We start from the raw sequence: 26,869 nt of genomic DNA, 5'->3' as shown, positions 1-26,869 counted from the left end.
AACCTAGACCCCGGGTTTGGAGGGCGTCACAGGTTGGTATCAGAGCTACATGTTATGGTCACTGAAACGGGCTTAGGATTGTCATAGGTGAGTCAAAGGAAGATCACATAAGATAGGCGCGTGTAGTTTAGCTCTTATAGGATTAAATTTAGGTTATTGGGCTGGGTTATAGTTAAGTTGTTTAGGTTTCCTATTTTGCGTTTAGTCTTAGGCCTTTGTGTTATTGCCTTGCTATTTTGTTGATTTTGAGGAAGGTATGAAGTGTTGAAAAAGAGGTTGGAAGGTTGTGTTGCAACCCTATCCACTGTTTGTTGGTTTATTTGAGATTTTGAGCAAGGGTTAAAAGGTTTGGATAATTTTTCATCAATTTTCTTTGTGTTATTATTCTCGAGATAATAAGCGGGATTATGTGATAATCATGTCGTTTGTGTTAATATGGTAGCAAGTTTATGATATTTTGAGAAGAGATAATGTTTGAGAATTTTGATATGCTAAGGAATTGCTACATATTTGACATAATGCTTGACAGATTATTATATATGTTGCTTGTTTTCTTACCAGAATAATGGCACCAAAGAGAAGGAATAATTCAGGAGAGGATCGTACCGAGAGTCGGACAGATCCAGCGATTGTCTAGATGTTGGGACTGATGCAACAACAGGTATTGCATCTTACGCAGCAGCAACAACAGTAGCAACAGCAATAGCAGCAGCAAGCAGCAACACCACCTGCAGTGACTTTTAAGCAGTTTCAAGCTGTGAAGCCACCTGAGTTCAAGGAAAGTGTTGATCCTGTGGAAGCCAATGCATGGCTCAAGGAGATGGAAAAGGCTTTTGAATTAGTCAGAGTAGGAACTGAACAGAAGACCAAGTTTGCAAGCTACTTTCTGAAGGGCGGGGTGAACTATTGGTGGGAATCCAGGTGAGCATTGGATGGAGGTGAGTTTATAACTTGGGAAAGGTTTACTGAGCTGTTTCTGGAGAAGTATTTCCCGAGGTATATGAAGAATCAAATGGAGATCAAGTTCTTGAACCTAACCCAGGGAGATCTTGCTGTCACTGAATATGAAGCTAAGTTTACTGAGTTAGGGAAGTTTGTGTCGGATCAGGTTGACACGGATGAGAAGAAAGCCAAAAGATTTGAACAGGGATTGAAATTTTGGATTCAGAATAGGGTGGCTATGTTTGAGTTGGCTTCATATGTGGCAGTGGTTCAGAAAGTAATGGTGACTGAAAGTAGGAGTGACATGTCTCAGAAAGGAAAGGATGGGAAGAAAAGGAAAATAGAAACCTCGGAAGGAGGTTAGCCGCAAGGTAATTTTCAGGGCCGTTTCAACAAAAGGCCAGAGTTTCAGGGTAATTGGAAGATGGGATTCAGGAAACCTCCATCAGGAAGTGGAGGACAAGGCAACCATTTTCAGAATTCAAATCAGCAGAGGCCCAATCGTCCACCAATGCCAGATTACAAGTTTTGTGGCAGAAAACACTTTGGGGTTTGCAAAGCTAATTATGTGTGCTACAAGTGCAATATGAAGGGACATCATGCATATGAGTGCCGTAATCAGATGCCAGAAGTTACATGTTTCCGATGCGGGAAGATAGGACATTACGCCAACAACTGTAAAGAGCAACCTCAAGGTGCAAATGTACCACAGATCATATGACCATCCTCTCAGGGTGTGCTAAGGATTGAGGGGGCACAAGTCAAGAACCAGCCAAAAGTTAGAACATTCAATATGATTATGCAGGATGCTGTTCAGAGTTCTGGCGTGGTTGTAGGTACGCTTCTAGTCAACTCCGTAGATGCTAAAGTTTTATTTGATTATGGAGCTACAAGGTCATTTATTTCTCAAAGTTTTGTCGATAAGCTGCATTGTGAAGTTAAGTTGTTAGAACAAGCATTAATGATAGAGTTAGCTAATAAGGATCAAGTTCCCATCGACCGAGTGTGCCGGAGGTGTGACATCGAGATAGAATGACATCATTTATATGCTAACTTAATACCTTTTAAGTTGGGAGAATTTGATGTTATCTTAGGAATGGATTTGTTGTCAGAAAATGACGCTCAGATTGATTGTAAGAATAGGAAAGTGAGATTTCAGACCTTGAATAGCAAGAAGAAGATAATATTTCGGGGGAGTAAGCAAGAGAAGGATTTATTAATGATAGTTCAAGCGAAGATGTTATTACGTCAGAATTGCGAGGCCTATTTGGCCCATGTGATACACACTAGTAAAGAAGTTCCAACACTAGAAGCAATTCGAGTTGTCAATGAATTTCCAGATGTCTTTCCAGATGATCTTCCAGGATTACCTCCCGACAGAGAAATTGAATTTGCAATTGATTTAGCACCTGGAACAGAACCAGTTTCTAAAGCTCCGTACCGGATGGCACCAGTGGAGATGAAGGAGTTAGCAACTCAGTTAAAAGATCTTTTGGAGAAAGGAGTTATAAGACCCAGTGTATCCCCATGGGGCACACCAGTGCTGTTTGTCAAGAAGAAAGACGGGAGTATGTAACTGTGTATTGATTATAGAGAACTAAATAAGATGACCATTAAGAACAAGTATCCGTTGCAAAGGATCGATGATTTATTTGATCAACTGAGAGGTGCTGTATGGTTTTCTAAGATTGATTTAAGGTCCGGATATCATAAACTAAAGATTAAGCCAGAAGACATTCCAAAGACCCCATTCAGAACCAGATATGGGCATTATGAGTTTCTAGTGATGGCATTTGGATTAACCAACGCACCAGCAACTTTCATGGATCTGATGAATCGAGTATTCAAGAAGTATGTGGATAAATTCGTGATTGTGTTCATAGATGACATTTTGATATATTCCAAGACAGAAGAAGAGCATGTAGAACATTTGAGGGTAGTTCTGGGGATACTATGACAGGAGAAATTGTACGCAAAATTTTCTAAGTGTGAATTTTGGTTAAAAGAAGTACGATTTCTTGGGCACGTGATTAGCAATAAAGGAGTGGAAGTGGATCCGGCAAAGATTGAAGCCATAATCAACTGGGAGAGACCAAAGACACCAACAGAAGTAAGAAGTTTTATGGGACTAACAGGTTACTACCGAAGATTCATGCAAGATTTTGCGAAGATAGCTAAGCCATTGACAAAGTCACCAGGAAAAACTAGAAATTTGAATGGGATGAAAAATGCGAGGAGAGTTTCCAAGAATTAAAGAATAGATTAGTATCTTCTCCGGTGCTAGTCTTGCCAGATAATCAAGGAAATTTTGTGATCTACAGTGACGCGCCGTATAAAGGATTGGGATGTGTTTTAATGCAGCACGACAAAGTGATAGCCTACGCTTCAAGACAACTGAAACCACATGAAGAGAAGTATCCGACGCATGATCTTGAATTGGAAGCTATAGTGTTTGCATTGAAGATATGGAGGCATTATTTGTATGGAGAAAAGTGCGAGATCTACACGGACCACAAGAGTTTGAAGTATACTTTTACCCAGAAGGAATTGAACATGAGGCAAAGAAGATGGTTAAAATTGATCAAGGACTAGGACTGTACCATCAACTATCATCCAGGATAAGCAAATGTGGTGGCCGACGCTCTGAGCAGAAAAGAAAGTTTAAAAATGATCACTTCATTCGAGGAATTGATCAAGGAGTTTGAGAAGCTTGAAATAGAGGTCAGTACCCCAAGTATGTCTACAGAGGTGTTATGTGCAATGTCATTTCAACTAAAATTATTAGAGAAGATAAGAAGATGTCAGGAAGAAGTCATGAGCCATGAACGAGACAGTTTGACAGGAGAAGAAATAGGGAGTTAAAAGGATGATAAAGGGATATTAAGATTTTCTTCCAGAATATGGATACCCAACGTAGCCGAGCTGAAAGATGAAATTCTTCGAGATGCTCACAACTCCAGATATTCAATTCATCCCGGAAGTACGAAGATGTACAGAGACTTAAGAGAAAACTTTTGGTGGCCAAGCATGAAGAAGGAAATTACAGAATTGGTGAGTAAGTGTTACACTTTCCAGTAAGTCAAAGTGGAACATCAAAGGCCCAGTGGACTGATACAGCCATTGGACATTCTAGAATGGAAGTGGGAACATATTGCGATGGATTTTGTAGTTGGATTACCGAAGACCAAGTCAAATCATGATGCTATTTGGATTATTATTAACAGATTGACGAACTCAGTGCATTTTCTTCCAATCAACGAGAGATTTTCAATGGATAAATTGGACCAGTTATATATGAAGGAAATTGTAGTTCGACATGGAGTTCCAGTATATATAGTTTTAGACAGAGATCCTCGATTTGATTTAAGATTTTGGAAAAAATTTCAAGATTGTCTCGGAACGAAACTAAACATGAGTACCGCGTATCATCCGCAGACAGACGGTCAAAGTGAAAGAACGATTTAGACTATAGAAGATATGCTAAGGGTATGTGCTCTAGATTTTGAGGGAAGTTGGGACGAACATTTTCCATTGGTTGAATTCTCCTACAACAACAGTTATCATGCCAGCATTGGAATGCCGCCTTACGAAGCTTTGTACGGGAGAAGATGCAGATCTCCAATATGTTGGGAAGAAGTGGGTGAGAGAAAGATTTTGGGTCCAGAATTGATCCAGCACACAAAGGAAATGATAGAACTCATTCGGAAAAGAATAGTAGCGGCTCAAGATCGTCAACGCAAATATGCTGATCCTGCCAGAAAAGATATGGAATTTGAAGTTGGTGAAGCAGTGCTGTTGAAGGTTTCACCTTGAAAGGGTTTATCAAGATTTGGAAAGAAAGGAAAGCCGAGTCCGCGTTATGTTGGCCCTTTTGAGATTTTGAAGAGTGTGGGAAAGGTTGCTTACGAGTTGGCATTACCACCTCACATGCAGCATATTCACAACGTGTTACATGTGTCAATGTTAAAGCGTTATTTTCCTGATTCGAATCATGTAATAGAATACGAGCCAATCGAGATTCAACCAGACTTGTTTTTAGTATAAGGACCAGTGCAGATTTTAGATAAGAAATAAAGAGTGCTTAGAAATAAGTCTGTCTCTTTAGTGCGAGTCTTGTGGAGGAATCCCAAGGTTGAGGAGTCGACCTGGGAGTTGGAAAGGGAAATGTGATCCAAGTATCCTCACTTGTTTTCCTAGGCTGATTCTGAGGACAAAATCCTGTTAAGGGGTGAAGGATGTAATATCCGGGAAAAAAAATTATGTGAATATTATATGTTAAATAAATAGATATTATGTGTTTTATAAATTTAAAGTGATTATTGCCATGATATTAGATGTTACAGTTGTTATGTGTGTTTCTGTGCAGGCCATAATTTTTTTCCGATTGATTAATATATGTTTAAACTGCAAATATATGAATCAGTCTATAATTTAGACCGATATTTAATTATGTCTTTATCAATGTACCTGTTTTATCTCATTTATGTGCAATAGGATGTATTTTAAGTGTATTAGGGTTTTTCAGTTAATTTAAATATTGTTTTATTTTTCAAAAATACACGGACTGGGACTCTATCGGGACGTTAAACCCCACAAAATATGTGTTTTTTATTTTAATAAAATTTTTCGTATTGCAAATACCCAGTATTTCTGCAATTTTGAATTATTCACATTTTTTTGGGAAATTTTGACTTTAACTTTGTATTTAATTATTTTTAAAATTATTCCCCGTAATTATTATTTTGGGGCTTAATTATTGTAATTTAGGGATAAAAATACTCTTAATTTATTTTGAGGTATAATTTCTGTAAAAATATAAATACCAGCAGATATATTTATTTTTTCATTTTTCTCATTATTTTCAGAAATTTAAGAACAGTTTTGGGGGTATAATCTTGTTCTTAACACAAATCACTTGATTTTGAGAGATTTACTGAACCTCTGTTAACGCTCTTGCAATCACTCCAATCCTCTCGAAGAGACGGATCTTTTGGTACCAAAATCACAAATTGAGGTGAGCTGATGATTAAAATCGATTTTTAAATATTTTTGTTCTTGAAACCATTTTTGATTTGTGATGATTTTTGGTTGATTTGGATGTTACCAGTAGCTTTAGAATGATGTTTTGGATCGATTTATGTATTTGGTTGCATCTTTTTAGTCCCGGATTGTGGAAACCGTGTTCTTGAGTTTTGGGTTTTTTTGATTTGATTTTTATGACTGTTCTTGAATTTAAGTTAGTAGTTGATGATATAGTTAGTTTTCAAATGATCCCAGCTTTATTTTGACACTAGTAACGTTGTTTTTGGTGGCGGTTTGGTCGAAATCGGAGTTTTCCAATTGGGTTGCCGGACGTGGGACTGTTCTTGGCCGGAGATGGCGATTGAGAAATCTGGGATGGAGGTTGACTGCAGAAACACATTGCTGGGTTTGTATGGAATGGTTTGATGTTGAAATCGAATCAAAAACAGCTCGATTTGAGGGCGTTGGGGTCACCGGTGTTTGGCCGGACGTCGGCCGGATTCCGGAAAACCCAGTTTCCGGCGACGTGTTTGTCAACTCCGGCGGTCCCTCCGGCCACTCCCCACCGCCCTTTGATCTGTTTTCTTGCTTTGGCTGTTCTAAATTTCTGTTTTTGCATTCCTGTTTTAATTTTAAATGACAATTCATTTTTCCAATTTCTAAAAATCATTTATGTTATTCAAAAAAATCAATTACTTATCATTTTAAATCCTAAAAATTATTTACTTAATTATTTTAAATTCCTAAAATTATTTTCTTTTATTATTTTTAAAAATCTAATTTGATTTAATTATTTATTATTTATTTTAGTTAATTATTTATGAATCTAATTAATTGATTAAAATCATTTAATCAATTTATTTCATTTATAAATAGTTAAATAAATGTAAATTATTTATCATTAATTCAAATAATTTCTAAAAATTATTTTAGGTTTTTAAAAATTATATTTTGGTATTTAATAGTCAACTAATATTATTATTAATTAATTTAATTCCATTTATTTCTTATTTTATTCATAATAAATAAACCGTTCGTCCGTTTAATACGAAACGAACACGTATAGACTCGGAAAAATATTTCGCTTTTAATAAAAATACCTTTGAGTCCTAATTTATTTTGTATTGCAATGACATTTGATTTTTGTATCAGTTTGAGACGGTATCTGATCGGTAAATATTATTAGTGACCCGATTTTAATTCTGAACGTACTGAAACCTATCTTTTAACGATCTGACTTATGTATTACATTAAATATGTGATTACGTGTTATACAAATACCATGATTATGTTCTATATGATATGTGATATGCATGCTACCTGTTTATAGTTTTAAAATGCCATGCTTAGTTATAAACGAATGGGTAGATGTCAAGACGTATAGTTACGTCGATTGAGTTTGGTTCTATCAGTTAAATAGCCCTTTTATTTATAGAATCAAGTAGCAAGGAGTGCAGTCAAGTACTAGACGGAGTTGGTAGCCAGCAGTTATAAGCCAGGGTTTTAGTGAAAGTTATTGAGCATACCAGGCAAGTATTCTCCCCTATTCTAAATTCAGAATAGCTTATCATTTTACATATTCAAAATATAAGAACTGTTTATAAATACTCGGATAGCGCATTGAATATGAGTACTCCTCTATTTATTGACATTCTCTTATTCTAGCAATCATTCTGCTAGAACCAATCTTTTGATTTGATAGATAGTGAATAACTATACTATCCAGATATACTCTATACAGTGAAACATTGAATTGAGATTAGCGAATAACTAATTGTTCTGGTTATTTCGCCATCAGTTGTTCAGATAACTCCGGACCATGTGACATGGGGAGTTGAATAGATAAGGATGTCATTGATCCGACTCCTTTAATCAAAATTTATTTTATGAATTGATTATTGGTTAGCATAAGAGGCCAAGGCACCGGTCCAGCGTGAGCTATTATATGAAATTGTAATATCTTACTAGGCGAGTATATGCCTTTTTCATGGATATCCAATAGGTACGGTATGGGTGAGGGATATCGATACCTATATTTACGGTATGGCCGCGGGATACCGGCGTTGTTTCATGACTGATCATCAGGAACAACATGGTGTATAATTGTGTTTGATTAAAATGTCGCTTAAACTTTAAAGTTTATATCAGCTTTGATTTTTACTCAGATATTGTTATTGTTGTTCACTTACAAACTACATATCACTTGTTGAGCATCTCTTCCCTCATACTTGTTTATTAATCTAATCTTTTAACTAAGCCAGAGCAGGCTTCAGTTCCAGGTTTGATCAGAAGTCAAGTGCTTGTAGATAGTTTGGTGTGTTTTTCAGGTAGACTGTTTTGGGACGCTTAAATAGTCTAGTGGTTTATAATAAAAAATTGAATAATCTATAAAACTAATTAGAATTATGGTTTGTAATAACAGTTGGTTTGTATTAGTTCCTGTTCCATACTATAACCTGTGATCGATCCATTTGCATGCAAAGGGTCATATTTATTATATTATTCTACTGTGATTATTTTATCATGGTTTATTGGCCAGTGACCCCCACACCAGAATAAATAGAGTTTTCCGCCCAACCTAGACCCCAGGTTTGGAGGGCGTCACAAATTTGATCGTCATTTTTTAACTTTATAATTAATATTTCATTTAACCGTTGGATTTCATAATATAACTTATGAATAAATTCTTCAGAAATAAAAGATCTTGTGGCTCTAGAATCAATCAATATTTGTGCTTCTAAAGAATTCACAGGAAGCGTACCTGCAACCACGTTCGGACTCTGCACAGCTTCTTTCATTGACATATTAAAGGTCCTTAACCTAGGCTGATTCTGCTGTGGTGGTGGAGGTAATGCCAAAACCCTTGGAATACTGGCTACCATTGCTGCTCCTTTACAATCCTTAGCAATATGTCCCTTTCTTTTGCATTGGAAACAAGTGACCTCTGTCTTCCCTGTTGGGCATCCCTAGAGTAGTGTCCCTTATGCTTGCATTTGAAACACGTGACATTCGGCTTATTACAAACCCCGCATGTTTCTTTCCACATGTTCTGCAGTTGGGTATTGGTGGTCGGATGACCCTTTGCTGGTCTGGGGCTTGGAGTGGGTTACCCGTCCTCTGATTGCCTTATTCTATCCTTCTAAAATTTGCATTTGTCCGGGCTTGAAATCCCGGCCTCTTGTTGGAACGATTCTAAAAATTTCCTTGTCCTTTTTCTTTTTTGGACGCCTCACTTTTCCCTTCAATGATCATAACTTTCTGAACCATGGCCGTGTAAGTTGTCACTTCAAATACTTCCACTCTGCTAGGAATCCATGGCTTCAATCCCTGTTGGAATCTCTTATCCCACTTCTCATCGGTATCTACCAGCTCTGGAACAAACCTAGCCAATTCAGTAAAGTTGGCTTCATATTCAGTGAATGACAAATTCCCTTGCTTTAATTCCAGGAACTTAATTTCCATCTAGTTCTTCATATCGCGGGAAAAATACTTTTCCAGAAAAAGCTCGGTGAATCTATCCCAAGTTACGACACCGTCGCCTTCTAGCGCTTTCTTGGACTCCCACCAGTGTTAGCTTCCCCTTTCAAGAAATAACTAGCAAAATCCGTCTTCTGATCTGCTTCCACTTTAACCAATGTGAATGCTTTCTCTATCTCTTTCAACCAGACCCTAGCCTTGGTGGGATCTGTTGTACCTTCAAATTATGGAGGCTTTACTGACTGAAACTGTTTAAAGGTAACAACAGGTACAACTGGTGGTACTTTTGGCTCAGGACGAGATGGCTGCTGTAACATCTGTTGCTGGAACTGTTGTTGTTGTTGCTGCTGTATTTGCTGTTGCATCAGGTGAAACATTTGGTCCATGTGGTGGTTATTGTTGTTTTGACCTTCGGTATTATCATTGGATGACTCAGTTCTGGTCTTTCTTTTTAGTGCCATATTTCTGATAATAAAACAAATGGTTCTTTTTATAATAATTTGTTAAACAGGTGATAATAAATAAAGAAACAACTTGTCTAGTATTAAAACAGGGAATCTAAACAATTGATAATGGAAAGAAAATAATTTGACATATATCAAAACGAGAAATTAAAACAGTTCAGAACTTAAACAAATCTTTTTCAAATAATTTCAAAATTTGGAATAATAGATGGTACAACATTGTTTTAAATAAAACAGAATTTAAGATATTGGAAAAACTGTAAAACAGTAAAGTAAATGTAAATTCTATAAAGACTGAAATTTAAATTAAAAGAAAAAGTTGAAAAAGTTCATTTTATATATATGACACCAGCTCCAGGTGTTAGTGCTTGATACAAAAGGGTCTACATCCGATCTGTCATAGTTACTGCTGATATATGTCAAAACTAAATACTACACACATACAAGCCTAATCACACTTTACTATGCTACTTCTTTCTACATATGTCACATATAGCACAACACCTCTGACTGACTGGCTGATCTCAAAAACCTAATGGCACACGGTTTATCTCCTATCGGATCGAATCTAAAATTGTCTCCACCAACCTCATGGCACGGTAGTACACTACGTCAGTACGAATGTACTCCTGGCTCAGTTCTCCAACCTCCTGTGAAGCGGCTCAATAAATCTTCCTGAGCCTCTCTCTCATAACATAATTCGGCTGTAAGGCTTTCACGGGATCATACTCTCGGCTCTCAAACAAACCAAGGATCTCGCTGCACTGAGCCCTTCACATCTGCATATCCTCTCTCATCCTGGCATACTGATGATACGGCACTGTCCGCGGCTCTCTAAGGTCTATCTGTGATCCCCGGGAAGGTAAAGGCACAGGCAGATCAATAACCTGCTCATCCATGAACTCAGCAGGTAGAAACTGGTAAATCCCTGGCACTGGGGCATAGATAGCTAGGGGAGCTGGGAATAACACCGGTGGTATATGTGGCTCAATTAGTTGAGGATCTGGATGTACCTCTGGCTGCTGAAATGGAATCTTTAGCTCTGGCTGCTGCAACGGTATCTCTGGCTCTGGCTGCTAAAATGGTACCTCTAACTCATCCAACTACGGAAAATCGATCAGGTTAGGTATCTCAAGCATCAGGAACTCGAGAGGTGGTATCTGAGGTATCTCGGGCTCAAAATATGGGAAAAAGTGTATAGGATCAGGTACCTCTAGAACTGGTGGATCCACAGGTGCTTCTGGAGGCATTGATACTGGTGGTACCGTTGGTCCAGACACAGTCCTCTCAGACGAAGATGAAGCTATCTGAAAAAATAACCATAACACAAGAGTGATCATTTCCCATTCCTAGAACTTACAATTTCCTAATCTAAGAAACTAGCAAAATCCTAATACCATTATCCCTATCTTATGTGATCTTCCTATCTTATCTTAACCTTAATGTTCTTGTTTCGGGGACCAAAACCTAAGCTCTGATGCCAACTGTAACACCCTCCAAATTCGGGGTATAGATCTGGGGGATTACTGCCACTAATTATATTATTAAACCTGTACAATAATTATATAAATATATAATCACCCATTTCCTACTACTACTTAGGATCTTTTAAGGTTAAGGTATGAAAACAAGAAAAACTAACTAACTTTAATACAACGGTCCAAATAAACCATCTCACAAACCTTCTTTATTACAAACCAGTTATCTACATAAATTTTAAACTAAATTTCTTTTATTCAAACAACATCTACATCTGTTCCTGCTACACCTGATCGAACATCTCAAAACTCTCTTTTGGAATTGGAATTAGCACCCTTGGTTTAAAACCCTTGCTACACCAGAGGATCTGTTGAGTGGCATTTATGTCACTTTATAACTCTCCGTAAAGCTTTGAATTGGTGTTTTGTACTCAAGTTGTTAGTGTTTTTAACGTATTTTTTAGTGTTTATGCATTTAACATAAATTTAGGTGAATTGGCATTATTTTGATGCTAATATGGTGTTAATATGGTGTCTAGAATAAAACCTCGTGAAAAGACCAACTCAAATCAGCAAGAAAAGAAAAAAGCTGAAATTTATCCAGAGAGTCAGCGCGCCCGCGTTGTAGAAGCGCGCGCCCGCGCCAGGATGGCAGAAGTACACCGCGCCCACGCTGGTCAAGCGCGCGGCCGCGCCGGGTCGGGATTTCAGAATCCTGATTCTCTTCTGATTTTGATCTAGAAGACTTCTACTTTGCATGGGCTTCTATATAAACATAACTTAAGGTCGTTTTTTACAAAAAGACATACCAGAGCTTAAGGAGAAGGCGTAAGAAGACCGTAGAGCAGAATTCAACCAAAGCGAAGAGGATCTAGTTTATTCTTGTGATTCTTTATTTTAAGTTGTAACTTTGGATGTTAGTTTTCTTCCTTGTGAACCTATACTCTTGTTTCGTACTTGGTTTATTATTTATTCAGTATAAAGACTATGTTTATTATAGCATGCTTTCATCAGAACCCACGTTGATGATTAGTCCGATTAAGGGCTAATCGTTATCGTGGGGTTCTAGCGGATTTATTTATGGATTTCTTTAGTTAATTCGTTTCGATGCTTTAGTGTGTGGTGATTGTTTGATAACCTAGTATTGATTGTGCTTATTCATCTTATAAGCGTCGCGAACTTATAATATAGTGTGTTAATCTTTAATGACGTGAAAATGAATTTAAGGGTTTAGAACTTGCCATGCTAGCATAGGTTCATGTATTTATTATGCATGACTCGTAGGTAATTTTAACCATCTTACTTGCCCTATATAATCATGATAGATAACTTGTGCATTAAACCGTTATGTTGTCAAATTCTATAGACATATAGGGTCTCAATATAATTGGTGTCTATTCAGCTTCTATCTCTTTTGTGGATGTCTGGTAGTATGGTATTCGTACAACGAAAGTTGGCATTTATCAGTTTTATGTTATCTGATTAGTGTCATCACCATTACATGCTAAGGTTAAGAATGAAAAGGCTATTGAATGAAGTATTTAATGAAGTTAGAATCTCATGTTTGTGTCATACAGTATTCAACTCTCTTTACTCTCTTAGTTAATGTTCTTTAGTATAATCTCTTAGTTAATCTTAGTTATAAACAACCTCAAATTGTTATTCATCTTAGCATTAAATAATAACCATACCAGTGTTGCATAAGTACATTGATTAAAATTAACCTAGACCAGTCCCTGTGGGAACGAACTAGAAATAATTCTATATTTCTTGCGATCGCGTATACTTACGTGAATATTAGCGCATGTTCTAGCCCTAACAAGTTTTTGGCACCGCTGCCGAGGACCCGTGTTAATTTTTAGTTTATGTGTTTGTCATCATTGGTCGTTAAAATTCAGTGACTCGGACATTGTTACTTACTTATTTCCTTGTCGTGTTTCAGGTACTCTAGCGAGCGTTTATACATACGCGTTCTTGGTCTCGTAAGGGAACACTGGATCAAGCTGAGGAAGAAGTTGTAGTAGAGAAGAAAGTTGAAGAAGAGATCTTAATTGAGAAGGAAGAAGAAAAACTTATTGCAATGGGAGAACCATAAGTGAATCCGAAGGCTTTGATGGATTACTCTCAACCGAAGATCAATGATATTCAGTCTAGCATTGTTCGACCAGCCATCTCGGCTAATATCTTTAAGATCAAGTCGAGCACGATTCAGATGATACAGAACTCAGTTCCGTTTGGGGGTTCTCCGAAAGAAGGCCCCAACATGCACATCAGAGATTTCATCAAGATCTATGATACTTTCAAGTTTAATGGAGATTCTAAAGATGCTGTTAAGTTGAAGCTTTTCCCATTCTCTCTGCAGGATAAAGCGAAGTGCTGGTTACATTCTCTACCACCAGGGTCTATCACCAAATGGGAGGATTTTGCTCAAAAATTCTTAACTAAATTCTTTCTTATGGCTAAGACTACTGTGATCAGAAATGCACTTACTCAATTTGCTCAGAATTTTGGAGAATCTTTATGTGAGGCTTGGGATCATTATAAGGAGATGCTTAGGAAGTGCCCTCACTATGAGATGCCTAACTGGATGATCAATAACTGCTTTTATAATGGATTGGGTGCTACTTCTAGACCCATGCTTGATGTAGCATCAGAAGGAGCCTTGTGGGCTAAAAGCTATAATAAAGCTTATGAATTAATTGAACCGATGGCTGCTAATGAATACCAGAATCCCACTTAGAGACTATCTCAGGGCAAGGTAGCAGGATTTCTAGAGTTAGATGCAGCTACTGTTATAGCTGCTCAACTTAAAGCTTTGACGATGAAGGTGGATTCTCACTACTAGAAATATGGGATCAGACATCGGTTAGATTAGTTTCCCGATATGAAATGTTTGATCAGACATCGGTTAAATTAGACCCCCCGATGTGAAATTATGGATAAGTGTTAGGTCACACACACTGTAGAGGGGGGTGAATACAGTGTATAGCACAATCAAATCGAACTCTAATAACTCAAGTAACAGAAAACAAACTTTATTCAAAACAATAAACTCTGTTACAGTATGGAACTGTCCTCTCTCAGTGATGAGCAAATATCACGAGAGCTGCTAGGGTTACAATGAATAATCTTCTCGATAATGATAACACTTATAGTGTAAATCCTATGTCTGTGTTTATATACTACACAGTTACAAGATAATCGCTAATTGATATGGAATATAATTCTGCTTCCTAAAATATATCAATCAGATATCTTTTCTTCCAAGTATTCCATTCTTCACGGAATTCCTTCTTCATGCATAACTCTTCTTATATTTGTCTAGATCTTCTCTTCCTGTAAATCACCTGCCTTCCTTATCTGAATATTTCCTTTAAGTCCTGATATTATCTTCTGATAAATATCTCCTGAACCTTAAGTACTGATGACTTAAGTTCTGACTTCAGTATAAGAACTGATTTCAGTTAAGTACTGATTTGTCCTGTTTAAGTAAGATCTGGAAAACTAAACATAAATCATATTAGACATGATATTATCAAATATATCTAACAATCTTCCCCAACTTGTAAATTAGCATAATATACAAGTTTAACAGATATTTGATGATGTCAAAAACATTAAGTACAAATGCATGAGAATTTGACTAGATAACTACAACTTACAGTCCTTAAAGCTTTACCAACTTTAACTTCCAATAACAACTTCAGTCTGTATACATATCAAAATTTGAGCAGTTGTAGATCTTGACGTGGCTTCACTTTCTGATCTCTCTGATGTCAGGAGTTGTTCTGAGATAGTTCTTTAACAAACATCTCTCAGCATATCTGAGTTCATCAATCATCCTCCTTTTAGCATCTTTAAGTTCTGCAGAATCTTCACCAGTTTGAAAGATTGCAGCCCTGAGATCATTAATTTTAGCTTTCCTTATGTCCTGATCCAGTCTGATCAAATATGCCTTGTCAGACTCAAGATTGAATTCCACAGCCTTGTAACCCAGAAAGGTAGTTATAATCTTAGCAAAGTTAGGCTTCATCTCAACAATATCACCCTTGTGATCTCTGTACTTTAGAAGATATGTGCTGTCAGACTTTACAGAATAAAGCCTTTTCTGTCTCTGAATTTGACTTTTCAAATAGTTTGCAGCGCTTTCTGTTATTTTGTCTTTCACTTGAAGTAAGAATAATACATATTCCAATTCTTCAAAATACTTCAGTGGAATGGCATTTTCCCTTATATGATAAACCCTACCATCTTTCATGAAGTACAACAAAATGTGTTCTCTCAAGTAGGTATGATAAACCATCTGTACAGATTCTAGTTGATTCAATCTTTCAGGATTTGCTCCAATACCTGGTTCACTTAAGGAAGTTGGATCATTGGTTGTGTTCTGTATTCTTCTTTCATCAGCACTACCCAATCCAGATTTATCTCTTGCTTCCTTTCCAGTAACCACTCTTGCTTCAAAACCACTTGCAGCAGTCTTCAAAGGTTGAGTCTGTTTGGCTTTGGTGAATCCTGGTAGGAGTATCTTTGAAGGTTTAACATGAGCAATGTCAGAGGTTACTTTTGATTTATCTTCTGATATCAAGTTAACTTGAGCTATGTCAGAGGTTACTTGATTCTTTGAAATATCAGAACTAACTATATCTTTACTCTGAACAACTTGAGCCACGTCAGAGGTTGTCTTAGAAATTTTTCTTGAAGTTAGAGCAAGATCAGCATCTTCAACAGTAATTTCTTCATCCACAGGAGGCACATAAACCTTGATAGGTTCACCAACTTTCTCTTTGCCCTTGGACCTTGGATCTATCTGCAATTGTGATTTAGCCTTGGTTGTTTCAGGATTTGTTCTTTCTTTTATCACAATGCCTTTGGCCTTTGGAAGTTTCTTTTTACCAACAGAAGCTTCAGATTTAGAATTGACTTTTTCTGACTTAAGTCTAGCTTCTTCTTCCATCAGACTTTCCAAGTCCATTCCTGGATTTTCTTTCAGAAATAACTGTCTTGATATTTCTTCATCAAGATCCAAAAGTTCATCAGAACTTATCCTTTTACCAGTAGCAGAAGTAATTATTTTTCCAGCATCAGAACTTGTCATGTGACTTGTAATTTCAGCTCTTCTTGATGAGAAACTTCTACCTTGACCATGACCTCCACCCATTCCAGAGTTTCCCTGGTCATCTTTTTCATCATCCTTCCCCTTCAGTGTCTTTACAGTTTTGCATTTGGACTTAATTACTTTCTCCCCCTTTTTGGCATCAGCAGGTAAGAGAAGAGAGACAAGCAATGCCACTGAGGCTTGGATTTCATCGAGTTGAGATTGCTAAGAAGCTTGATTTTTCAAAATATCATCAATCTGAGACTGTTGCTTCTCTTGGGTCTTCTCAATGTAAGCAACTCTGTCAAAGGTAGGTTGGAAGAATTTTTCTTATCAATTTTCTGAGTCGTTTCTTGCTTGAGAAATTCTTCCTGAATTTTATGTAACTCTGCATGAGTTGTTGAATGGAGACCTTGCAGATGTCTAGTACTCAATGCAGTGACTCAAAGCTGTGTCTTGAAATCATCATTAATTAACATTTCATCAGATTTTGCCAAGTGCTCAGCAAGAATCTTTTCAGATGGAACAAAGGTAACTGAGTTCCATTCCTTAGTCCACTCATGTCCTCTAGGAGTTTCACTCCAAGGTACTGGTGCTGCTCTTGTAACAAACTTGTTAACTAGTTCAGATTTATGAACAGTTTGTTGAGATGCATGTCCTGAAGGACCAGCTTCATCAACATCTGCATTAATAGCAGCATTACCAGTATCATTAGCATTTGAAGCATCAGAACTGACAGAATCAGCATCTTCTGATAGAATAACGGTATAAGAAGCAATTGAGGCTTCAGCATCATCCTCTAAGTGCTGATCTGTTTCCAAGTTCTGATCAACAGCCATATCCTGTTGCTCACCTATATTCTGATCATCAACATCTAGATGCAGAGAAGGTTTTGTAGACAATTCTGGAGTTTGAGCAGCATCAGGAGAAGGTGTTGTTGATGGATTAATTGATGTTGGAGCTTCTAAGTAGAGAACCTCAGGCACAACCAGATTGTGAATAACAATTTCAGCACTTGTGCCTAGGTCTACAGGAGATACAGTTTCATGTACAGGAGACACAAATGGTGTGTTTTCCTTATCTGAAGCAGCTTCCTGAGTTGGGGATAATGAAGAGGGAGATGCAGTAGCTTCAGCAAATTCTGGTTCTTTTGAGATCAGAGATTCCTGATCTCCTTCCTTAGCTGCTGCTTCCTCATCATCTGAAGCTGGCCTTTTAGCTCTCTGTTTCTTGTATCTCTTTGAAGGTGGGGATTCTTTGGGAGTTTCAGCAGAAGTCATTCTTCTAAGCCTTTTGAGAAGCTTAGATCCCCCAATTCCAGAATCCTTCTGAGAAGGGACCTTCTCAGCTTCTTTAATAACAGGTTCTAATGCAGAAACCTGTTCCTCACTGTCTGACTCATCTCTCAGAACAATCCTCCTTCTCTTCTGTGGTGTCTGAGGAATAGACTTTATCCTCTTGGGCTTGGAAGATGAAGGCTTCACAGTAGGTGCTGAGGATGAAGGTTGAGCTTTCTGTGAAGGTGTGAGATAAGTTTTGAGATATGTTCTGAGAGAGGGTTGAGGTATAGATGTATGTGTGGTATGTTCTGATGGTTGGTGTGGTGTTTGGGATGTGGTGGTAGGTTGAACATCAGGATAAACAGATCTATAGGTTTGAGGATCAGCATTTACCAGGATCTGTTTTACAGACTGAGGAATCTGTAAAGGTCTAACCACCGTTTTCTTAAGGTCAGCATTTGCCAAGTCATTAAAGGCCCGTTTTGCAAGTTTAAAGGGTGGAAATAAGTCAGTGGTAGGTTGGGGTTCATCAGCACAACAGAAATTATATATAAGCTGACATAATCTAGCAAAGTAGACAACATTCCTATCCTCTGTCATCCTATCCCCTATAAAACCTAGCACAGCACTTGCAAAATTAAAATGAGTTTGGTTAATAATAGCATACCCGATGTGCTGACTCATTATTGGAATGACATCAAAGTTGGAACACTTATTTCCGAAGGCTTTAGTGATGCAGTCGAAGAAAAAGCTCCATTCCTTTCTGATATGTGCTCGTTTCAACTGTCCAAGCTTAGAAAAACTCTGCTCATACCCCAAATTGGCCATGAGCTGCTGTAGAGCTGGTTCCTTCGGTGTTGAGAAAATGCAGCCTTCTGGTAAATGTAAAGCCTTGCGAACTGTTCCAGGAGTTACCACATGCTCATCATTATTGACTTCAAAAATAATGTTGGGAGTACCAGTTGCACCACCATTATCAAAATGCCCAGTCCGCCAAAACGTCAGAACTTGTTGGCTTGAAAAGACTGAAGGCTGAGTCAATGCATACCCAATTTCACTGTGTGCAAGAAGATCTTGCACAAAATGCAACTCAGATGGAGCTTCATCATGGTTTAAGATTGCAACACAGTTGTTAGGAATGAACTTGGCTCCATTTATGATCAAATCCTTAAGTACCATGAGAAAAATTGAGAATTAAGTTTGCTTGTAATGTGTTTGAGAAATTGTCTGTATGAAAAACAACGTCAGGAGATGAGAGAGACTAAAAGTAAAGAAAGAGAGATAAAGTTTAAAAGTAAATAAAAGATTGTATAATCTTCTCTCTCTCTTACTTATACATGGTTAAAAAAATAACCGTTGGACACCTGTAAGACATGCAACAATAATGAATAGTTAATGTAACACCCCCAAATCCGGGGTCGGGGATTCGGGTTGTCACGAGTTCCATTTCCCTCATCAATACTTAATCTTAACAGTCAACCAACTACTGAGTACTGTGACCCCACAATACACACACACACACACCACAAGTTATAGTCTCAGAGATGAATACCAAAAATAACACAAGTCATTTTATTCCAGAATTATAAACCGTTACACCTTAAAAGGGTTTCTGAATAAATTTACATTTCTTTGCAATTATTACAATTCATATAGATACATAAGTCTGGTACATCAGAAGTTGAAAGTCTAGCCTATTGGTAATTTCTACCTCAGCTACAGTGGCATCAACGCTTCCAGAAAACTGTGGAACATTTCCTAACCGCTTGCGAATTGGAAGCTTGGTCCTGTTCATCTTTTCTATCTGTTGTTGTGTGATGAAAGAAGAAAGCAAGGGTGAGCAACAAGCCCACCGAAATAATATGTATAATAATTAACAATATATGAGCATTGTCATAATACTCATGAAAGTCTTGGTCAAGAAGAAATGAACCAAGCTGGTATCTTAACGCGACCAAGTCGCAAAATATTCAGTATATATATACATATATACTTTTCACAATCTTTGAAATCCTCTGACATGTATAATATACACAGAGTTCCAGTTTATAACTGTATAAAAATATCGTTGTAAGGTGATCTCATATATCTAACCTTGTCTCAACGTTTTTCTGAAAATTTTTGACACGCACAAGATAATCATTTACTAGATATAAGTTTAAAAGATGAAGTTACAAGATACTCCAATATACTTATATCTTTTCCAAATACTACTTGAACTACCACCGTTCAATGTATAAATAGTTCATCCCATAGATTAAGCTACAAGACAAAACTTGTATAGAATCAATCTTTAAAATATCATCAAAATAAAATGAAGTTACGAGATACTTCATTTGATGCAAACATCATTTTGAAAACTTGACCCTGCCAACACTCAACAATCGCCCAACCGTAGCCTTTCTATCGAAGTGCTATGGGTAGTGTTGCAGAAATATCCAATTGGATGATGAACTCATTACGGGAGTTTGCCGCACCAGGAAGACCACTTACGATGATCAGTCGTAGTAGTGTAACCCCACCATTTTCTACATGTAGAGGAGAACCTGTCGGATTTACTTGTCAACCAAACACTGGACTCCTAAGGAATGGACCGTCTTAACGGAACTTCCGGGCCATTTGGGCCAATATAATAAGGCTGGGCCGGCGCCACTCGACCACTTACGCCACTCCTAGTTCAGATGAAATCCATGACCCTGAAACGTAAAGCTCGTTCTCCCTTTCCCCAAGTAGAAACTTGTTGATACGGCTCCACTAAGAATTCGTATCTAGTTGGAAAGGAAAACTCACCGATATTTCCCAGGCGATGCCTGTTAATGGATTAACTTGTTCCCAGGATTTTACTTCCCGAGAGTTGGGTAATTAATCAAAAACTCTTTTGTCAACACAGCAACCTTGTTGCGAATATAAAAACACACACCACGGAGCCGGATCCCTCAGGTTTTGAATGAGTATTTAAATCCCCTTCGAAAGGAAGATCTTAAATATAAAAATGGGTTTTGGGATCCGCTCTAACTTTCAAAAATCATTTTGAAGACTCGAAAATATTTTTAAGAATGTTTGAAGTAATGCTGATTTAATGAAATAAATCAGTCCCGATATATTAGAAATATCCGAATATTATTAATTAAATAATATTCCCATAAGGATGATCTTTTTAAATATAATCGAAGTAGAAGTTTTAAAACTTATACTTGAAATGAATATTAAATAACCAAAGATATACTTATACGAAAGTACTATCTTTATTTGTATAATCAAAAGTAAGTTTGATTATCGACACATTATTCTTTAATAAAATAAAGAATATTAATTGGTAAATAATCGGAGTCATAAGTCCTCGAATGAATATTCAAATAATATTCATTAAATAAAATAAACGGAGTCATAAGTCCTCGAATGAATATTTAAATAATATTCATTAATAAAAATAAAGTTATCGAATAAACCTTATTCGATTAATAGTTTTGAAAACTATATCTCTCTATATATATATATAAATATGTATATATAATATACTCGGGAACATCGACTCCCGGTTTTAGAAAATGTTCACCTTTAGGTCCCCTATACTAAGGGTATACACAACTACTGCTTATCTCTAGCATAGGTATTATGCAACTATAAGCATTGAAATCAACAGATAGATAACCAGATTACGAAACAGACATGCATATATATACCATATCAGCATGCTTCAATATATCGCAAAATTTGCTATTAACCAACATGCATCTATCACAAGATAATGCATATACATATATACATCACAACAACAGTATAACGGGTAGAAAACTTGCCTGAGTGTTCCCGGATAGACTTAAGCTTAGAGTGGGTCCGATAACCTATGAACAACAACATAAGTTGGAATTAAACCCCGGTCGCTTAAGAAACTAGACTTTAATCAATTGAACCTTAATGTTCGCTTATGGTCAATTCTACGCTTAACGAATCACATAAGTCGTTCAAGTACCCTCGGCTCCACCATTTTTAATAAATTAACCATTAAGAATTTTAAGGCGATTCTTTCGCGAGTACTCTACCAACTGCCTAATACACTTTGCATAATTGTTTCATACTCCAATTATACATTTAAGGTCCTTAGACAAGGTTTCAAAGTAAGGCGAGGGGTAATGGTTCGGTCGTGAAGCGCCGTTACTTAAAACGGTCGTTTCTCCTAAACCGTACATCGGATTCAAACGAAGCACATATCAAAACGAAGCTCGTAACATGAACTATCTAATCATGGAAATGGTCAAAACCTAACAGTGAGTTCACGGTTCCTGATGTTAATAACAAAAACAGTGTAAAGTAAATCGGGCATTACGACGGCTATGTTTACGCGTTTACCAAATTTTATACTACTCCAATTCAATCCACAATCAACCCAAAATCATTGTTACAACCAAACTTCATCCATAAACTACTACAACAGCCCCAATATCTCAAGGTTTCCACTTTATACTACTTCTCAATCATGAACTAAAAGTTTACTTAAGTTCATTAACTAATTACCAAGATTTACCATTCCAAAAACATCACAAAACCAACCAATCTCTAAATACACAATAACCATGCCTCTCATGAACCATACCAAACATACTAACTCTAATTTATACAAAAGTAGGGCTAGGGTATGAGATTATACCTTCCTTGGTGAGTAAAAGTAATTAGGGAGCTTGGAATCACCCTTGAAAATCCTTACCAAAGCTATATCTAAACAAAAACACAAGATCAAAATTTCAAGTTCTTGAAAAACACTATTCACCAAGAACTTTGATGAATTGATTAGCTATGATAATCATGGAATCTTGAGCTTAAACTTATGGCTCATCTAAGTTATGAATTATGGAAGCTAAAGAAACAAACCTCTTGAATTATGAAGGTGTGTAGCTTAAGTTTTGAAAAATTTTCCTTTGCTTTTCATGGAAAAGCCGAGAGCTTCTTGAAGAAAATGGGAGTCAAGTTGTGTTTTTGTGATTTGTTTTTCTTGCCTTGGTTGTTTGCTTTTGTTTTGATTAATTACTTTTAACCATGGTGAAATTTGTGTGGTTTATAATCAACCAACACTTCCTTCTCTTTTGGTCATGCTTATGTCATCTTCCCATATCATCCTCCCACACTTGTCCTCTTCTTGTTGGTGAGATGACATCACCCTCCACTAACTCTTTGATTAACCCTTAATCACTTGGCTAATGACCGCTGATCTGTTATACGGTTCGCTTAACTTTCGTTCTCGTTTATCGTTTGAGGGATCATACCCGGGATCTTATTACTTGGGTTCCCTTAACCTTTCTCAATACATTCTATTCCTTTTATGATCCTCTCTTATAATCCTTGAATTTAAATCCTTTTGATCCTGTTACCTTATACTCAATTCTTTCGGTATCTAGTGAATTTTCGGGAAAAATCAAAGTGTTCGGATTTGGATTCTGACGATCTTTACATACACTTATATACCACATAGGGTACTAATAATATCTCAGAAGATCAATAAAAGAACCCCTACATAGTGTGGTATGAAAAGTTTTCTTATTCAGCATAATCAGCAGAATCATTATTCATAAGGGTTTCAAAATTTCCAAAAATTGGGGTTATTACAGTCTCCCCTCCTTAAAAGGATTCCGTCCCGGAATCAAAATAAAAAACAAATAGGGATACTCTCTGAGTATTGCACTTTCTAACTCTCACATAATTTTTCCACATTGTGGTTCTACCATCAAACTCTAACTAGTTTGATAACCCTTCTCCTAAGCACTTGTCCATTTTTGATCTATAACCCTTCCTGGTTGCTCCATATAGGTTACGTCTGGTTGCATGCCTATGCGTTCATATGCCCTTATTTGTCTGGCATCCAGATTACACTTTCTTAACATTGATACGTGGAACACGTTATGAACTTGTTACATGTTCGGGGGTAGGGCTAGCTCATATGCTAACTTCCCAATACGTATTAATACCTCAAAGGGTCCAACAATTCATGGGCTTAGCTTTCCTTTCTTTCCGAACCTCATCCATCCTTTCCAAGGGAATACCTATAACAGCACTAGGTCCCCTACTTCCTCTTCCTTGTCCTTTCGTGTCAAATCAACATACTTCGTGTTCCCATCTTGGGCTACTACCAGCCGTCCTCTGATTAAATCTATTATATCCTTGGTCCTTTGGACCACTGCTGGTCCGAGCATCTTGCGCTCTGCAATCTTCATCCTAACATAAGGGAGATCGACATTGTCTTCCCTCAAGGATCTCATAAGGCGATACCTCGATACTGACATACGATCGATTATCGTGAGAAAACTTAATCCGCGTTAAGTGTTCATTCCAAATTCTTTCAAGTCTATTGCATAGAATTTCATCATAGCTTCTAGCACTATAGCTTTTGCTTCTCAATACCCATTCTTTTCTAGTTCGTAATCGTTACTTTCTTCCGTACATGATACTATTCTAGATATACCTTTAATCGCTAGAGTTTTATAACCTCTTAATAATCACGTTAACCTTAGTATCACAGACGCGTTAGAATCGGAATACCACCTTACTTGGTACCACTTCATCTCTAGCTGCCTCCATCTTCGAAAGCTTGATCCATCATATAGAAGTAAAGGAATTTGTTGAGAGATCACTATAATCATGAACACTTGTTCTATTGCATAGTTAGTACAGAAGGTGACCAGCCTTTAGTACTTGACAAGCAATTAAACAACATGTGGTATCCTACTAGGCTTCTATCACACAGATAGATAGTCATTCGGCAATACCTCCCCTTCTGGAAGGGTTGTTCTTCTCAGCTTACATGAAATGAAAAGAAGAGAAAAGAATGAACTGAAGAGAATTGTATATACGTAAAAAAAATTATCGCCATAAAATATCTGGCTTGGAATCTACCTCTGAACTATAGAGGTTTGTCATAGGAGAATAAAACATATACGTATATATATCAACATCAAGTATTATAGCATCGTATTTCACATGCCTAAATATATATATATATATTTTTTTTTTGCTATTCCGTCCATCGTTCTATGGACCCATGCTCTTCCTCGAGCTTATAAACAAGCACCTTTAAACTCCCTCGACATCGTAAATCGAATCTGGGATCTCATTCTAGACATCATCGTTACTAAAATTCTATGCTTGCACCGCAACCTTCTTCGTATAGTAATACGACTCTCTATTGATAAGAAGGAATAAATATTCAATAGGTAAATAATCGACCTAGTTTTTCTATCAAAGATAACTTATACGTCAACACGACCCGATTAGTGGTACTCAATCTCAACATCCATTCCAATACAACTCTCACGGTTGTAATCAGCTCATTACTCGCAGAATCATTGCTGCATTACTATGGTCCACCACTGACCTACTGTAGTCATTCATTTTCTATGAAATCTTAATAGCTAACCATACGGAGTCCATACATGTCGTATCAAATTCTTTTAAGGAGGCAACATAATCACCATTCCATGATTCATGAAGAACACCCCTGAACTTGGCGTACATATGACATGAAGCAGATAAAATTGCAGAAGAGTTTCAATCAAAGCAATGATAGCAGGTTAATACCATTATTAACCATATGTCTTTATTGGGAGACATGCATCTCAAAGGTTCATTTAGTCATTTCGTAACATAGTCCTGGCTTATCTCAAGATAAGACTTTCTAAGATAGGAAGCTCGATCACAACGCTACATGAATTAAATCTTTACCAAACTACTATTACGGTTGAGTATCGCACAATCATCAGAAGGAATGTCAATCTTTCACACCATAATACAACCTTCACGACTTTAACCATCATCATTGTATTACTCTGACACGAGCGCCTATAATTGCTCTCTTACACTTAGAGTGTCGGCCACCTCATTGGCCTTTCCTAATAGTAATAGTTCCTTATAATCAATGTCTTTTGAACGATCTCCAACTAAATTTCCTACCTCATTTTCAAATCACTGCTTATGTGAAAATGCTTTTCTTAAGTCCTTGTGACAAAATAAGTAAAAAAAAATTACCATTTTTCCCATAAGTCACTGCCTTAGTCTTTAAATGTAAACATTATCATGGCTGACTCTTGATCATACTTAGGACGTCTTTTATCTTGGGCCCTTCTTGCTTTAATAATTCTGACCTTCATTGGTTCAATCTATACTTCTTATGGTTCAACACGTGCCCACCTGGCATTATTATAATTATGTCATATTTTCTTTATCAAAATTTCTATTCTTGAGAACTTTGAATATTACCTTTTTCCTTGTAAAACCTCTAAGGTTATCCTTAAATCCTTCATCAGGTACACCCTAGGCACAGGGCATATCAAGATACCATTTACTAATACCAGAATTATTGTCTATATAGTTCTGAAAAATTTATCCACTAATCCTTAAAGGTTGTTGTTACCTTAATCCTTTCCAATTTATACTGTCAAAACTCATACTATCCCTATTAAGGGTGAAATGCCAACCTTTATGCATTCCCCTAGGATTTATTCTAAGTTACAGATGTCCTATCCTTAATTCCACCTTTAAAAAGGTACATGCATCCTTCCATGGATAAATCAAGTCATATATCCCTGATAAGGGTGTCTTATTCAATCATTCCCACCCAGATAGTCTATACCAATTTCACAATAGCATCCTTATTCAAACTAAGGTCAACCCATATGGCCTTCAAAAGATAACAATGGTTACCCGCTTTTCTTTCCTAATTTGGTAATGATAACATGGATGTTCTGGAAGATATTGGTCGTGTTCAACGTGAATATCTTCTTAATAAATCCTCATTTTCTTTTGTTGTTTATCTCAACAATCATCTCAATGTTGGGATGTCTTTCATACCTGGCGTCTCCCTTTCTGGGTATCAAGCCACCGGTCTTACACTTCACATTCTTGAAGGTCACTTCCTTCATCCAATTTTCCTAATTTCTTACTTCCTTGTCTCCTCAGTCTATCCGCGTCTCATTATTTATCCTTCGAACTATCTCAAGGTTTCCTCGAATTCTCCCAACTTAAAGGGGGTACAATATGTACATCTATTATGCCTTCAACCATCAACTTTAACTCATAGTGAATCATCCTCATACTGACGATCACATACTTTTCTATTTCTAT

At 37.0% G+C, this 26,869-nt stretch overlaps 1 protein-coding gene and 1 non-coding gene across 2 annotated transcripts in view; both read right to left on the bottom strand.

The window, feature by feature from the left end:
- Positions 1-10,678: 10,678 nt before the first annotated feature.
- The window catches only part of LOC141665436 (uncharacterized), a 55,353-nt gene continuing 39,162 nt past the window's right edge, over positions 10,679-26,869 (bottom strand). The window contains exons 5-6 of the mRNA XM_074471420.1: positions 11,117-11,212; positions 10,679-10,978 (exon numbers count right to left, since the gene is read on the bottom strand). Of these exons, the coding sequence (XP_074327521.1) occupies positions 10,679-10,978; positions 11,117-11,212 (396 nt within the window). The remainder of the gene's footprint in view (positions 10,979-11,116; positions 11,213-26,869) is intronic.
- Positions 13,854-13,960, bottom strand: LOC141669138 (small nucleolar RNA R71). The gene has a single exon (XR_012553430.1). It is a non-coding gene; the product is annotated as a small nucleolar RNA R71 (small nucleolar RNA).

Source organism: Apium graveolens, chromosome 6, assembly GCF_009905375.1.
Source record: "Apium graveolens cultivar Ventura chromosome 6, ASM990537v1, whole genome shotgun sequence".
In the NCBI taxonomy this organism is placed as follows: Eukaryota; Viridiplantae; Streptophyta; class Magnoliopsida; order Apiales; family Apiaceae; genus Apium; species Apium graveolens.
The sequence above is the reverse complement of the archived record's forward strand: the minus strand, read 5'-3'. Positions and strand labels throughout refer to the sequence as shown.